This window comes from Lagenorhynchus albirostris, chromosome 3 (genome assembly GCF_949774975.1).
Source record: "Lagenorhynchus albirostris chromosome 3, mLagAlb1.1, whole genome shotgun sequence".
NCBI lineage: Eukaryota > Metazoa > Chordata > Mammalia > Artiodactyla > Delphinidae > Lagenorhynchus > Lagenorhynchus albirostris.
Window position 1 is genome coordinate 25807123 of NC_083097.1, and position 16303 is coordinate 25823425.

Sequence of the window (16303 nt, forward strand, 5' to 3'; positions counted from 1 at the left end):
CAATGAATTCGGTAAAGTAGCAGGATACAAAATTAATGCACAGAAATCTCTTGCATTCCTATGCACTAATGATGAAAAGTCTGAAAGAGAAATTAAGGAAACACTCCCATTTACCACTACAACAAAAAGAATAAAATACCTAGGAATAAACCTACCTAAGGAGACAAAAGACCTGTATGCAGAAAACTATAAGACAATGATGAAAGAAATTAAAGATGTTACAAACAGATGGAGAGATATACTATGTTCTTGGATTGGAAGAATCAACACTGTGAAAATGACTATATGGCCCAAAGCAATCTACAGATTCAGTGCAATCCCTATCAAACTACCAATAGCATTTTTCACAGAACTAGAACAAAAAATGTCACAATTTGTGTGGAAACACAAAAGACCCTGAATAGCCTAAGCAATCTTGAGAAAGAAAAATGGAGTTGGAGGAATCAGGCTCCCTGACTTCAGACTATATTACAAAGCTACAGGAATCAAGACAGTACGGTACTGGCTCAAAAACAGAAATACAGATCAATGGAACAGGATAGAAAGCCCAGAGATAAACCCACGCACAGATGGTCACCTTATCTTTGATAAAGGAGGCAAGAATATACAATGGAGAAAAGACAGCCTCTTCAATAAGTGGTGCTGGGAAAACTGGACAGCTACATGTAAGAGAATGAAATTAGAACACTCCCTAACACCACACACAAAATAAACTCAAACTGGATGAAAGATCTAAATGTAAGGCCAGATATTAAAAACCTCTTAGAGGGAAACATAGGCAGAACACTCTATGACATAAATCACAGCAAGATCCTTTTTGACCCACCTCCTAGAAAAATGGAAGTAAAAACAAAAATAAACAACTGGGACCTAATGAAACTTCAAAGCTTTTGCACAGCAAAGGAAAACATAAACAAGACCAAAAGACAACCCTCAGAATGGGAGAAAATATTTGCAAATGAAGCAACTGACAAAGGATTAATCTCCAAAATTTACAAGCAGCTCATGCAGCTCAGTATCAAAAAAACAAACAACCAATCCAAAATTGGGCAGAAGACCTAAACAGACATCTCTCCAAAGATGATATACAGATTGCCAATGAACACATGAAAGGATGCTCAACATCACTAATCATTAGAGAAATGCAAATCAAAACTACAGTGAGATATCACCTCACACCAGTCAGAATGGCCATCATCAAAAAATATACAAACAATAAGTGCTGGAGAGGGTGTGGAGAAAAGGGAACCCTCCTGCACTGTTGGTGGGAATGTAAGTTGATACGGCCACTATGGAGAACAGTATGGAGGTTCCTTAAAAAACTAAAAATAGAACTATCATATGACCCAGCAATCCCACTACTGGGCATATACCCTGAGAAAACCATAATTCAAGAAAAGTCATGTACCACAATGTTCATTGCAGCACTATTTACAATAGCTAGGACATGGAAGCAACCTAAGTGTCCACAGACAGATGAATGGATAAAGAAGATGTGGTACATACATACAATGGAATATTACTCAGCCATAAAAAGAAACGAAATTGAGTTATTTGCAGTGAGGTGGATGGACCTAGAGACTGTCATACAGAGTGAAGTAAGTCAGAAAGAAAAACAAATACCGTATGCTAACACATATATATGGAATCTAAAAAGAAAAGGTTCTGAAGAACCTAGGGGCTGGACAGGAGTAAAGACGCAGATGTAGAGAATGGACTTGAGGACATGGGGACGGGGAAGGGTAAGCTGGGACAACGTGAGAGAGTGGCATGGACATATATACACTACCAAATGTAAAACAGATAGCTAGTGGGAAGCAGCCGCAAGGCACAGGGAGATCAGCTCGGTGCTCTGTGACCACCTAGAGGGGTGGGATAGGGAGGGTGGGAGGGAGATGCTTGAGGGAAGAGATATGGGGATATATGTATATGTTATTCACTTTATTATATAGCAGAAACTAACACACCATTGTAAAGCAATTCTGCTCCAATAAAGATGTTAAAAACAACAACAACTAAATCAGAAGCTATCATGAGAAAGAGGAACTTTATTAAATAAGTAAATTTATTAAATGCTAAAAAAAAAAGAAGCCTCATACTGATCTCCTGCCCCTTCCACCCTGTGAAGGTACAACGAGAAGTCTGCGAGCCAGAAGACAGCCCTCAGCTGACCATGCTGGCACTCTGATCTCAGACTCTCCATCTCCAGAACTGTGAGCAATAAATTTCTGCTGTTCATAAGCCATCCTGTTTGTGCTATTTTGCTATAGCAGCCTGAATAGACTAAGACAGTAGGAAGGGGTTTTCCAGGATGATGAAACAGCTCTATTAAAGCAAGGGGCCAGGACTTCCCTGGTGGTGTAGTGGTTAAGAATCCACCTGCCAATGCAAGCGACACGGGGTCGAGTCCTGGTCCAGCAGGATGCCACATGCCACGGAGCAACTGAGCCCGTGCACCACAAGTACTGAGCCTGCGCTCTGCAGCCTACAACTACTGGGCCCACGTGCCACAACTACTGAAGCCCACCCACCTAGAGCCCATGCTCCGCAACAAGAGAGGCCACTGAGGTGAGAAGACGGTGCACCACAAGGAAGAGTAGCCCCCGCTCGCCGCAACTAGAGAAAGCCCGTGCGCAGCAATGAAGACCCAATGCAGCCAAAAAAAAGGCAAGGGGCCATGACACAGTGAGGTGATTCCTGGGTGGAACTGCAGGAGAAATCTGAGCCTGGTGGGGAAAAGCTGATACAGGTGAGGCTGCCCAGCCTCTGGGCAGAGAGAGTCTTGCAGGTGATGTAAAAGAAGTCTGTACTTTCCTATAAGGGAAGAGGAGTCCCAAAAGGTGTCAAATGAGAGCAGTGGCAAAGTAACTTTCTTATTATAGAAAGATCATTTTGGTGGATGGATTTGAATGGGGTAAGACATAAGGTTGGAAAGCCTGCAGATGTCGATGCTATAAATTAGTATTTTACAAAGAAGAAACATTTCTTAGTAGAAACCTTGAAAATGAACATTAAGCACCCAACTGAGCATGAGATGGTTATTAGACTGTTTTGCAAACAATGCCTTGAGTTAGATGTACTGGTAAAAAGCAGAAGATTTGGCGCCAAGCTGCCTGGGTTCAAACTACGGCTCTACCACTTCCTGGCTAGGTGACCCTGTATAAGTTACTAAATCTCTCTGAGGCTCAGTTTCCACATCCATTACATGGAGGAAGTAGTACCTACTTCACAGGGATGTAATGAGAATTAAAGTGAATGAGTATACAATCTAAGTACAATGACTGGCACATAATAAACACACAGAGACGTTAGCCGCTGTCATTACTGACATCATCATTATAAGATATGCTTGCTCTTCGGTTATAGGAAAACGGTTATAGGAGGTTCCAGGAATTCCTCTGGATTTGTCTTCAATCAAAATATTCTGGATACCTGTCCACTAATAGTCTTCAAAGCTCTCCATTTTACTAAGTGCTAACCTGTCCTTAACAACTTTTTTTAACACCCAGCAAGAAAGATACAATTTAACTTGAAATTAGCAGAAAAAGTGAGGAAAGCTGTAGTTAGGGCTCTCTGTGAAGCTGAGAAAAAGACTGCTGAGTTCCTGAAGCAGTGGCAGGGACCGACAAAAATATCACAAATTGCCAAGTGCGATTTTGAGAATCCGGTATGTTTTCTATTATCTCAACATAGCAGTCTTTCCTAATTAGTGTAAACTTAAATTTTAATAAGAGAAAGGTTTATTGGTTTAAAATAAGCAAAGAAACACATTGGCACTCTTCCTTAAACTTCTATTCACTCTTGATTCTAAAGAGAAAACCACAGCTGTGGGACGTGAGCTACCAGAGAGGGCCATCTAGTGTAAAACAGTAGACTCTGATTTATTATTTTGAGGACTTTACTACAAGACCATGGGGTGAAAGTAGAACATATTATTAAAAATGACAGTGATGTGCCACACAGGTCTCTCATACCAACAGTGGTAGCCAGATGGCCTCCATTTCCCGTGATAACTAAAGAACTAGTTTATTTCTGGTAAATGCTCATATGTTCTTAAGAATTTAATATTAATTCAAGAGGAATTTCTTGTCCATCCAAAAGCAGTTAACTTTAAGTGGTAATCAAACTGCTAATTTTAAACTAAATGTAAAATAATAGCATTCCCGATTTCCCATATAATGGTACATGGGGCATAGCAGGAACATAATATTCAGTGAATAATATTCACTGAGTGAAAGAATTAAAGGACCATATTTTGTTGGGCTTAGAAATTCTGCTGAAAAATTACATCTAAACATAGTCAAATAACCATATTCTCCCCAAATCCAATATTTGTGTGTCACATAAACTATTTCCAGGGTTCACAGTTGCAGAGATAAGATCCAATTCTATTGAAAGCAAAACATGTATAGAAATTGTAGAGATGCAAATGCTACCCGCTGGAGTGCAGGTCAGATACAAACAGCCAAATTATGACAGTGATGGAGAAATTCTCAAACAGGAGGCTGTGGAATCTACCCTCTCAAAGAGATCTGTTAGATAGCTTGTTTGATTTATGCTTAGTGCTGTCTGAAGGCAGCAGGGAAGGATTAGATCACTGGTTCTCAAATTTTATCTGTAATCTTTGCTTTCCCATTACCCCAAATCATTCCTCTACAAACAAAAATTTCTGCAAGTTCATCTTGCTGGTGGACGCCTCCACTAGGCACAGTGCCTTGCACATTGTAGGCATGGGACTGACAACTATCTTTAGCTCGGAAACTTATAGGAAAGGCTAAGAGAAAAGAATGAAATAGAGGTGAAAAAGATGCAAATGTTAAAAGTTGAAAGTGTGATAAAAGAGGCATTCTTGTCTAAATAAATGCTCTTTGAGACACTCTCCTATTTACCCTGACTCTACTGAGTAGGTTCTACCCTCAAAAACCAAAACTTCAGTCTATGAAATAGAACCTCTTCCCTATACATCCCAATTCAAACTCCATCATGCTAGCACAATTATATAAGTCTGACATTCATTCCCAAACAGGACTTCTTGAACACCCAACTTATAGAACACTATAGATTTCCCCCATCAGCATTCAAAACTTGAAAACCACGGTTTCATTTGCTCAACCGTCCTTATTCTCTATGAAGCGAGTGTGCAAGGGAACAGCTCTGAGCCAACTAATGCCTCGCCGTAGTTGTGTGTTCTTTAATCACAATAATGAATAATTAGCCATCCTCTCCCTGCCTTCTACCCAGCCAAATACAACTGCAGTAAGTAATCCTCTGCAAATTTTAAATTACTTTTAATCCTTAGATATTCATAAATAGTTTTCAGCTTCTTTCCTTACACATAAAAAAAAACATGTTGTTTCCTTCCAATGCCACTTCCACTTCCCTCTCTATATGACTTAGCTGCCCACAAAACTCTCATTCTTCTACTTATCAAATATGTATTGAGAGCCTACATATACCATATACATATATGCTGCACATATAGTGATAAATAAACACATGCTCTCACAGAACTTCCAGGCTAGTGGGACAGGAAAACTCAAATAAGTGCCAGGAAGGAAAAGAACACAGAAATTTGACTGGAAAGTTTCCCTTGCAGGCAGCAGTCATGCGGGAACTGACATCTAATGCAGAGTAGGAGATACCAGGCAGCTGAGAGTAAGGGCAGGAAGCAGAATGGTCTCCAGGTAGAACAGGTACAAACCCAATGGCAGGAGAGAGCTTGGAGGAACACAAAGCAGGCCAGGTAAGAGGTGCAGAGTGATAAGACAAATATGTGACACAAGGCCGGGCAGGTGGGCAGGCTTGTTCATTTCACTCTCCAAAGAAAAAATGAAGAGCATTAGACTGGAATATGATGATTATTCACTCAGCATATTTGCTGAGCACTGATATGCCAGGACTGTCCAAGGACCCAGGGAATCAGGAGTGAAGAAGATAGACAAAGTTTACACTCTGATGAGAGAATAGTATGTGCTAAGTAGAAAAAGGAAGGAGAAAATGGAGGTAAGCTTCCAGACTGGGGGAGGGGAGCTGGGGATGAGGAAAAAAGGTTACTATCAAGCAGAGTGAATTAAAGAAAGCCTCACTGGTGATGACATCTGAACACAGGTGTGGGATTTGGCCGCAAGCATGTAAAAGGCCCTGAGGCAAAGGCTTGCTTAGTGTCCTGCAGGAATCTCACAGAGGCTAATGTGAAGTGTCTAGGAGAAAAAGTCTAAGACGGCAGCAGGAAAGCAGGTCATACAGGGTCTTGTAGGTAACAACATTGTCTTTCACCCTTGAGATGAGAAATCTTTACGTTTTGCACAAAGGAAGTTGTAATCCGACTTCTCTTTAAAAACAGTCCCTCTAGATGATGTGCTGAACATAGGCTGAAGGGTGGGGAGGGATGGACCAGTTGGGAGGCTATGGCTGTAATTTAAGGTAAAGATAACTGTGGTCCAGACCACGGTGATAATAGTGGAGCTGGTGAAAAGTAGTTATGTTTGGGACGAGCTTTTAAGGTAAAATCAACAGGCTATGCTAATGGCTAGGAGGTGTAGGATGAGAGAAAGAGAAGAGTTAAGGATAACTCCAAGGTTTTTAGCCTGAGCTAAGAACAGAACAATCCTTACTGATATGGAGAACACCAAGGTTTGGGGGTAAAAATCAGTTTTGTTTCGGCCATGTTAGGTTTGAGGTGCCTGATAGAAATCCAACCAGAGATCCAGTATATCTAGATATCCAAGTATATCTCTAAATATGGAGATATTTGAGTATGGAGTTAGGGGCAAGTAAGAACTGAAGACATAAAATAGAAGGTAACGTACAGATGTATTCAGACTCATGGAGAGGAAGTCAACAGAAAAGAGAAGAGGTCTGAGAAGGTTGGGGAAGTGAAGAGGAACAACCTAAGTGGACTGACGATGAATGGCTAGTGTGGTCACAAAATATGTGTGGTGAAGACTCCACTGGCCGCAGAAGGTAAGAAGACTTCCGCAGAAGGCAGAAGACTCCTGGCCTGCATGGGAGCAAGAGCTGATTCAGGAAGGCTGGTGTAGGAAGCCGTAACGCTGTCCAACAGGCCCGAAACCTGAGACAATGTCCCCCATTGGAGAGTACAAGAATGGCAAAGACCAGCTTTTCCAATAGTAACACACATCTCATGGGAAATCTGAGCCTGCTGCATTGCCTACTGCTTTGTATAAGCACAACCTTAAGATTCCTATCCTTTGCAATTTAGTAAATGCCACCTCTTCTAACCGAGTCTCTCTGTCAATCATATTCCTGTAACACTGTGACAGCTATGCAGAAACCACTGCAGTGGTCCAGGTGACAGAGGTCGGTAGAGAGGATCTGGGTGATGAAGACATAACACTGTCCAGCAGTAATACTGTCAAAACTTGCGAATGGACTAGAATATAGGGAAGGGAAGCAGAGGGAGGAATCAAAGATGACTCCTAGGTTTCTGACTTGCAACACTGGATCGGTGATGTTGCCATTCAATTACTCAAGGAATACTGGTAGAGGACCCAGGTGGCAGAAGACTTCAAGTTCAGTCTTCAACATGTGGAGATGATGAGAAGGCAGCTGGCACTGGAGCTCAGAAAAGAAACGGGATTGAAGAAGTCCATTTAAAAGTCTGCCTACAGGGCTTCCCTGGTGGCGCAGTGGTTGAGAGTCCGCCTGCCGATGCAGGGGACACGGGTTCGTGCCCCGGTCTGGGAAGATCCCACATGCCGCGGAGCGGCTGGGCCCGTGAGCCATGGCCACTGAGCCTGCGCGTCCGGAGCCTGTGCTCCGCAACGGGAGAGGCCACAACAGTGAGAGGCCCGCATACCGCAAAAAAAAAAAAAAAAAAAAAAAGTCTGCCTACAGAGTGAAACTAATGCTATACTTGGAAAAGACTGCCTATAAGAGACTCTACTAAGAAGAAGAAATGCCTAGGAGTAAACCTTGTACATCCTGGAATATTCATCAGCTCTATAGAATAGGATGAGCCTGCAAAGGAGGCTAAGAGAGTAGCTCAAGAGGTGAGAGGAAAACCAGGAACGTGCAGCATCATAGAAGCCAATGGGAGACAGCGGCTCAAGGAGGGAGGGGGCTTCCCTGGTGGTGCAGTGGTTGAGAGTCCGCCTGCCGATGCAGGGGACACGGGTTCGTGCCCCGGTCTGGGAAGATTCCACGTGCTGCGGAGCGGCTGGGCCCGTGAGCCATGGCCGCTGAGCCTGGGCGTCCGGAGCCTGTGCTCCGCAACGGGAGAGGCCACAACAGTGAGAGGCCCGTGTACCGCAAAAAAAAAAAAGGAGGAGGGAGGGAGCAACCACATCAAAGAGACATTAATGAGAGTCAGTATCTTTTAAATATGTATTTCACTGATGACTGAACATCTTTGTTTTGTCAGCAGATCTCTTGGTCCTACTGATTTCTACAGAAGCTTTCTGTGAATACAGTTCATAAAACCATCATATCAGAATTTTGTTCTTTGTTAACATTTTTCTAAGAAGCTATCCAAAAATTCTTTATTTTTAAGACAGCAAGGCTGATAAACACATTTTGGATAAAATTAGTTACAGCACTGAAGTCATTTTGGAAAGAACACAAAACTGGAGTCTAGCATAGTCCTGCTTTTACCTTTATCCAGACCTTGGGCAGGGCCCATGCCTTTCTGAGTTCTGGTTTCATTATCTGTTCAGTGTTGGGGGTCAGGGGCGGGATGTGCCGTGGCCAAGAAGAGAAGCAGTAAACTTGCTGATCCATACGTCCCTGCTCCACAAAATCCTGGAGTTCACAATTAATTTGTGGGAATATAGGGGTAAATGTGTGTATTTAAGTCACACATTTTCTACAGTGGTCTCTTTATGGCCATAAGATGAATTACCACTTAAGCCATTTGGTTTAGTTTCGCCATTTCTCAGACCAACCAGATACTCTGACAGCTATGAAGTGTATTCCCTAATGGAAGATACTGAACGAGCATTTATTGATTCCTGAATGTAGAGCAAGATACTAGATACTAGTTTATTTCTGGTAAATGCTCATATGTTCTTAAGAACTTAATATTAATTCAAGAGGAATTTCTTGTCCATCCAAAAGCAGTTAACTTTAAGTGGTAATCAAACTGCTAATTTTAAACTAAATGTAAAATAATAGTATTCCCGATTTCCCATATAATGGTACATGGGGCATAGCAGGAACATAATATTCACTGAGTGAAAGAATTAAAGGACCATATTTTGTTGGGCTTAGAAATTCTGCTGAAAAATTACATCTAAACATAGTCAAATAACCATATTCTCCCTAAATCCAATATTTGTGTGTCACATAAACTATTTCCAGGGTTCACAGTTGCAGAGATAAGATCCAATTCTATTGAAAGCAAAACATGTATAGAAATTGTAGAGATGCAAAGTATGAAAGACTTATTTGCCTCAAGCTAATGAAGAATGTCTGCACTCACAAAATGTCTTATAGTGAGTACTCTTTTTATTTGCCCAATAAAATATTTGCTTTTCCAATGCCCAATTCTAGAGGGACTTCTCAAAGGTTATTCCTTGGGCTGGGAGAGATCATCACGACTGGCTTCCAGATATGTTTTGTTCTCCACTCTGGTTTTATTACTGATTGGTTTCACAGGGTAAAAACCACACCCAGCAAATAAAAAAGCTCAATAAAATTTTATAAAATGAAACAAAGGTGAGAGGAATGGGAACTATTTCACTTTGGTCATAAATCAAGCCTTGTCTAAGTCCCTTTCAACTCCACATGATCCAGCCAAAGTAGGCTTTTTTTTTTTTTTTTTTTGCGGTACGCGGGCCTCTCACCGCTGTGGCCTCTCCCATTGTGGAGCACAGGCTCCAGACGCGCAGGCTCAGCATCCATGGCTCACGGGCCCAGCCACTCCGTGGCATGTGGGATCTTCCCAGACCAGGGCACGAACCCGTGTCCCCTGCATCAGCAGGCGGACTCTCAACCACTGTGCCACCAGAGAAGCCCCTCAAACTAGGCTTTTGATCTTCCATGCTGTGCCCTTGTTTCAGCAGTCCCAATGTGTGCAATGTCTTTGCATAGAAATTTCTTCCCATTAATTCCCAGTGGCCAAATCCTACTCATCCTTTTAAAGACTCAAACATCATCATATCCATGAAGCCTTCTAGAAATTCCACAGCTGAAAGAAATCTTACTTTTCCTAAACAGCACAGTTTCCCTATGTCTCTTTATAATATTTAACGTGGTACTCCCTGTATTTAGTTACAATTACTCACTTATACTTTTTATAGTGTACATGTATACGTATATACACACACCCCACACTATATCTATATACATATGTATATAGATATAGAAAGAGAGAGAGAATTTGTAGTTATTTACTTATATTTTTAATTTCTCCTCATAGTTTTTAAACTTCTTATGGATAGACTAGGTGTCAACTAATATTTGCTCCCCCCATGAAGCCTAACTCAATGTCTTGCACTGAGTAGGCAGTCACTAAATGGAAATGAGCTCTTATCATATATTGTTTTGCACACAATTTACATAATGAAACAAAACCATATGATATGCTAAAGTCACCAAGAACTAAGTCAATTACATAAATATATATTTGGTTCTTCTAATCTTTGCTCTCTGTTATACAGCAATCTTATTGGAGGAAATGATTTAATACAAACTCACAGTTAAGTGTCCTTCATGATGATCTGGGAAATGAATGAATAAGTACTCTGTGGCTACCAGCTGCATTATGGAGTCACCGAGGAATTCCATCCTCTGATTGTGGCCTCTGGGAAAAAACATCAATGCAAAGAGATCAATAAGCATTTGTGGATTAAAAAAAAAAACACAGAGAATTTTTTCAAAAGGCAGGATGTTAAAAGGAAAGTGTTCATCTTGCTTAAAGCACAAAACTAAAAATAATTCCCTAAGGCCCCTCAACTGAGAAGAGATCTGAGTCAATACAGGTTCAGTTTCAAAGGAGAGTAAAGTAAGTACTATAAGGATTAAACAACTGCTAAGATAAAGACTAGTAAATAGTACCTGGCCAAAAGCTGGGGAGTATCAATTGAAAAATAAAGCACAGTTGAATCCTTGAACAGTGAGGGGGTTAGGGGCAGCGACCCCCCCCATTCAGTCAAAAATCCAGTTTAACTTTACAGTCGGCCTTCTGTACCACGGTTCCGCATCTGCAGATCCAGCCAATCAACCAACCGACCCTGTGTAGCACTGTTGCACATACTTATTGAAAAACGTCCACATGTAAGTGGACCCATGCAGTTGAAATCCATGTGATTCAAGGGTCAACTGTACAGCAGAGACAACAATGTTGCACAGACAATCTTCATACAGACAAAACAAAGCAAAAAGGCCCAAGAATTTTCTTTGCTAAATCTTTATTTATTTATTTATTTATTTATTTATTTATTTATTTATTTATTTATTTATTCTGGTACACGGGCCTCTCACTGTTGTGGCCTCTCCCGTTGCGGAGCACAGGCTCCGGACGCGCAGGCTCAGCGGCCATGGCTCACGGGCCCAGCCGCTCTGCGGCATGTGGGATCTTCCCGGACCGGGGCACGAACCCGCGTCCCCTGCATCGGCAGGCGGACTCTCAACCACTGCACCACCAGGGAAGTCCTAAATCTTTATCTTTTTATTGAAAAATACACTCCATTATTCAAATCTGGACTCTAGGTTAAGGACTAAAAAATCTATGACAAGAATCCTTAATCTTTACAGTGTAAAGAGAACTGTGAATATCTGATTTGGGGGAAGGAAGCCAAAACTGAATAAAAAACACCATGCAAAGAAACAACGTTTTGGTTATTTTATTAATTATTTCATTAGCTCATGTTCAAATCACTCATCCAGAGCAGGGATTGGAGGACCACATTCAGCCTATGGCCTGTTTTAGTAAAAAGGGACACAGCCATGTTCATTCATTTACATTTTTCCTGTGGCTGCTTTTGTTACTATGGCAGAGTTGAATCATCATGACAGATACCACATGGCCTATAAAGCCTATAATATTTGTCCCTTCATAGAAAACGTTTTTACTTCCTTCACACTTCTCTTATACTTTACAGAGAAATAAGATGCATGACAATGAGACCAAAAATACTTGATTAGAGCATATCCTCTGGTCCACACTGGTGTCTGCTTGCTCATCCATCGAACGACGTGACTTCCCTGGAAATATGTTCGAGACCCCAACCTTGGAAGGGCATGCAGCAAACGTTTGGGACTGCCTGTCTAAATGCCCATGTTAGAACTACATGAGTACTTCTAACTTACAGGGTCAGATGGTTAAATCCCACAGTTCTCAATGTGAATGCTCTTGCCAAAAGTCGAACATGGGTAAAAATTACTCCAATTGCGTCTTCAAATTCAGTAAGTTTCTGCAGAACTGGAGAAGTCTCAATAAGTTGTCGATCAGTATTTGGCTCTTGAAGCTACAAGAAGAAAGAAAGAAAGAAAAATCACATGCAGTTTTTAGTTACAAAAGTAATTATCCATTCTAAGATAGTGTTTTGTAAACTTCCTTCTCCCACGGGCAGAAATTTCTGAAATGCCAATAAAACACGAAAGCTTCTTTCTCATCCCTTAGAATGGCAAACAAACCTAATATTTAAAGAAGGCTCAAATAATATTTTCCAATCTTCTATCAGATTTCAAGGCCAAATACTGTACACAGATAGTTCAAAATCCCAAGTATTATACTAGCTCTCCAAGGAAGAGGCAAGCTGAAGAACCACTGGTAGAGAATACATATATATCTATCTGGTAACTCAGTGGTTCTCAAACTTTAGTGTTCATCAAACCCTTGTAGGACTTGTTAAAAGCAGATAGCCAGGCCCTGCCCCCAGAGCGTCTGATTCAGTATGACTGGAATAAGGACCAAGGATTTGCCTTTCTGATAAGTTCCCAGGTAATGCAGATGCTGCTGGTCTGGGGACCAGCTTTTGAGAATCTCTGCATTGAGTAACTTGACCTCTGCGTGTCTTCTAGGGACCAACCTATTTTGGCAAATGAACATCATTAAAACTGGATTCAGTTTTATCACACTGGAGATTATTATACCACTAGTCAGGTGCTCCACATAACAATGAGACTTTAACCACTAGCAGAGAGCAAATATGAAGAGTTTAAATAAAATGAATATTTTCAGGAACTCTGGGCAAGCTCATACTCATAAAATATTTCTAAAGTACTCTGAATTAATGTCACTTATTACTGTAAAGCCTCTCATGAGAGAGTTCAGCCACTAGTGATGACTTTTATATACACATAATATACATATACAAAAATATGTATATATGAGTATACATTTACATGTGTATGTATATGATGTATATCTCCAAGGTAAAATGGTAATAAAAGCAAAGAATAGTAAGAATTTTTAAACCAACTGGGGAAAAAAGTGTCACCATAAGTAGATCTTTTAAATTCCAAAATCTTGAATAAAAAGCCATTATACTGTACTAAAATTTTAATTTACAATATGTTTTATGCATCAAAGCCAAAGCCATCAACTTCTAAGATCCAAATTAGGTTACGATTTAGCAATGTTAATTTAGTATTTGTTCTACTTTGTAATAAGCCCAGACTTGCTTCCATATTATTTTCCCTATAATAGCAGGCATGTAGATATACTGGAGACAACATATTATGCTTTGACTATCACTGTTTTGGGGAAGAGAGGGGACCAAACCACAGCCATGCAAGTAGTTCTCCCTGCCTCCTGAGGGAAGGCGACTCCCAGTGCTTCCCCCACCTCACCCCAGACCACAAAGAGGGCAACACATGGCATCGTTTTAATATTCGTTCCAAAGTTCTCCGGCCTGACACCCCAGCTTAAAGTCATAAAGCCACAGAAGGGAATCAAAGGATAAAAGCAGGAAGGGACAAAAGGCAGACTGAAGCATCATGAATGCCCAGAGTTATAAAGCTTACTGCAGACAGGAAGGTCACACTTACCTGGAGTGGGTGGAGAGGATAATTGAGCCAGACTTCGCGCAAGTCCTGGAAAATGGAGTGATGCCTTTAATGCTTGAGGGAGCCATTTAACACACTCTAGAGTGCTAAATAAAATGCCATTATGTGAAATACTGAACTATTTTAGATGCTGACTCCACTTATTGCAAATTTAATAGTGCTGGCAAACTATTTTTTTTAAAGTGTATTCACCACTCAAATTGCCTGCAGTGACTCTAATTAGCCTATTAAGCTGGGGAGGAAAAGAGCCCCCCACACCCCCAAGAGTCAAAGACACCTTTTAAAACTAAGTTACCCATTTGCTTAACCTAATACACTGGATTAAGCTGCTGTTTTAATCACATTTTTTAGTTTACCATTCCCCAGAAATGCACATCAGCTGTGCCTTTTGTAATGAAAACTCATCTCAAATGGTCCTTTATTTAGGCACTAATTCATTATCGTTGAGTTGTTTTAAGATGGAGTGGAAAACACCCCATATCTAGTTCCTAAACACTTAGATTTGTAAGACCACACTTTTACTGTGGATCATTACAAATGCATACTTGAAATAAGAGAATAAATAAAAGAATAAATTCTGTGGAAAATCCTAATCCATTGAGTTAAATCCAGAGGCAGTTATAATTAGACCTTCCTCGGGATTAAAGTGTTTTTCCTTCAGTTTTAGACTCTAGGGAGCCTCCAACTGAATCTCCTTTCTGGCCTCGATGATAGGTTTTTGAGATAAATGACAAAACTAAGTTTTTTTTTTAAATTTTTGGAGGGGGGAAGTATAGGAAAATATATTATCACTTGTGATCAGATGATGACAAAGTGAAATAAAATACCTGATATTTTTGTACAACTTGCATCTTAATAAAATACACTTAGGTTTTATTTTTGGTGTTTTATTTTGCCAATATAAAAAACAAGCTTAAATATCAAACTGTTCTTTTAAAGCTATTTAAAGGACTTCTCTTAACCAATTCAATAACCTTTCCCTTGAATTCTCTGTAGCATAAATTATACTGAATGTCACTCCCTTCCTGCAACTTTCTCATGTTCTCTCAATGCTTTTTCTCTTCCTGCTGTACCTGAAACGGACATTTGCCAAACTTCAGCCCCTTGCCTGACCTGTTCATTACCTGCTTCTCTGGAGAGCCCTGTCATTCCCATTGCTTTAACTGCTACCTCTGTTTAAATCACTTGTTCATCTCTGCTGCAGTTCTGACCTCTCACCCAAGCTACAGGTCCATAACTTTAAGTGCCTTTATGGGCATCTTTTACCTCAAACCTAAATGACCAAATCATACCTTTTTACCTTTCACCTTAAACTAGGGAGTATGGTGTTAGAAAAAGCTGCAGGATGAGGAGACAGGCTGCCTGATTTAATCCTGATTCCCCGTTGGCAAGTTACCTAACCTCCCTGAGCCAACCTTTCCTCAAGTGTAAGACAAAGATAATCACAGTACCTACTTCAGACTGTTCTCTGATGCCTCAGTGGGCAATGTACTCAAAGCATTGAACCCAGTGCTGGCATACAGAAAATGCCACTATTAATAATGATGACATCAACAATGACGACAAACAACGCTCTCTCCTGACCAACTTCAATCTCCAAAGCTCAAAACTGTCAGGGACTTCTAGATTCATCTTCCTCCTTTCTCCTATGTATTCTTTGCTCAAAAACACTGATTTCTTCTTTGATGTTTGCTGTCACCCATCTTGGTGTAATAGCTTAAAAACCTCACAACTAGCCTGTTTCAATGGCATCCATTTCCTTTATTCTACCCTGCACACTGAGATAAGGTTCTGTTGCCCCCTTGGGGTCAGAGAAAATACCCTGGAAAAGATCTCGACTGGAATCCCAGCTCTGCCTTCTATTAGCCCAAGGACCTTAGGTAAAGCCTCTACCTTCAGTTTGCTCTTCTGGAAAATGTTCATTGACTGTTGGGACATTAGATCATACAGCATATTTTTATTGAATACCTGTTACATATTAGCTTACTAAGACGAATAAGACACTATCTCTGTCCTCAAAGGAGCCTAGTGGGGAAGAATGAAGGTAAATAAGTATAATTTAATAAACTATGACAAATTCTATAATAGTGATGTATATATACCAAGTGCCAGGAAAACTCTGCCTGGGGTGTCAGATCAAGCTTCAAAAAGGAAGTGACTTTTCAGCTGTATTCTTAAGAACACAGAACACTGAGGAATTCAGTACATCAGCAGAGGGAGGGAATCAAAAGCAGGGTACCATACATACACAAATAATAGGTCTCAAAGTATACACACACAAAAGGGTAACTCTTAATAGGCAGAGCACAGAGGATTTGAAGGCAGTGAAAAC

General features: G+C 40.6%; 1 protein-coding gene across 9 annotated transcripts in view; it reads right to left on the minus strand.

Moving 5' to 3' along the window:
• Nucleotides 1–16303, minus strand: part of DROSHA (drosha ribonuclease III) — a 127025-nt gene that overhangs the window by 17553 nt on the left and 93169 nt on the right. For 8 of the 9 annotated variants that reach the window (XM_060146909.1, XM_060146908.1, XM_060146906.1 and 5 more), the window contains 3 exons: nt 13954–13998; nt 12271–12428; nt 10657–10762 (listed from right to left, as the gene is read on the minus strand). In XM_060146909.1, the coding sequence (XP_060002892.1) occupies nt 10657–10762; nt 12271–12428; nt 13954–13998 (309 nt within the window). The remainder of the gene's footprint in view (nt 1–10656; nt 10763–12270; nt 12429–13953; nt 13999–16303) is intronic. The other variant, XM_060146907.1, reaches the window with a different exon arrangement.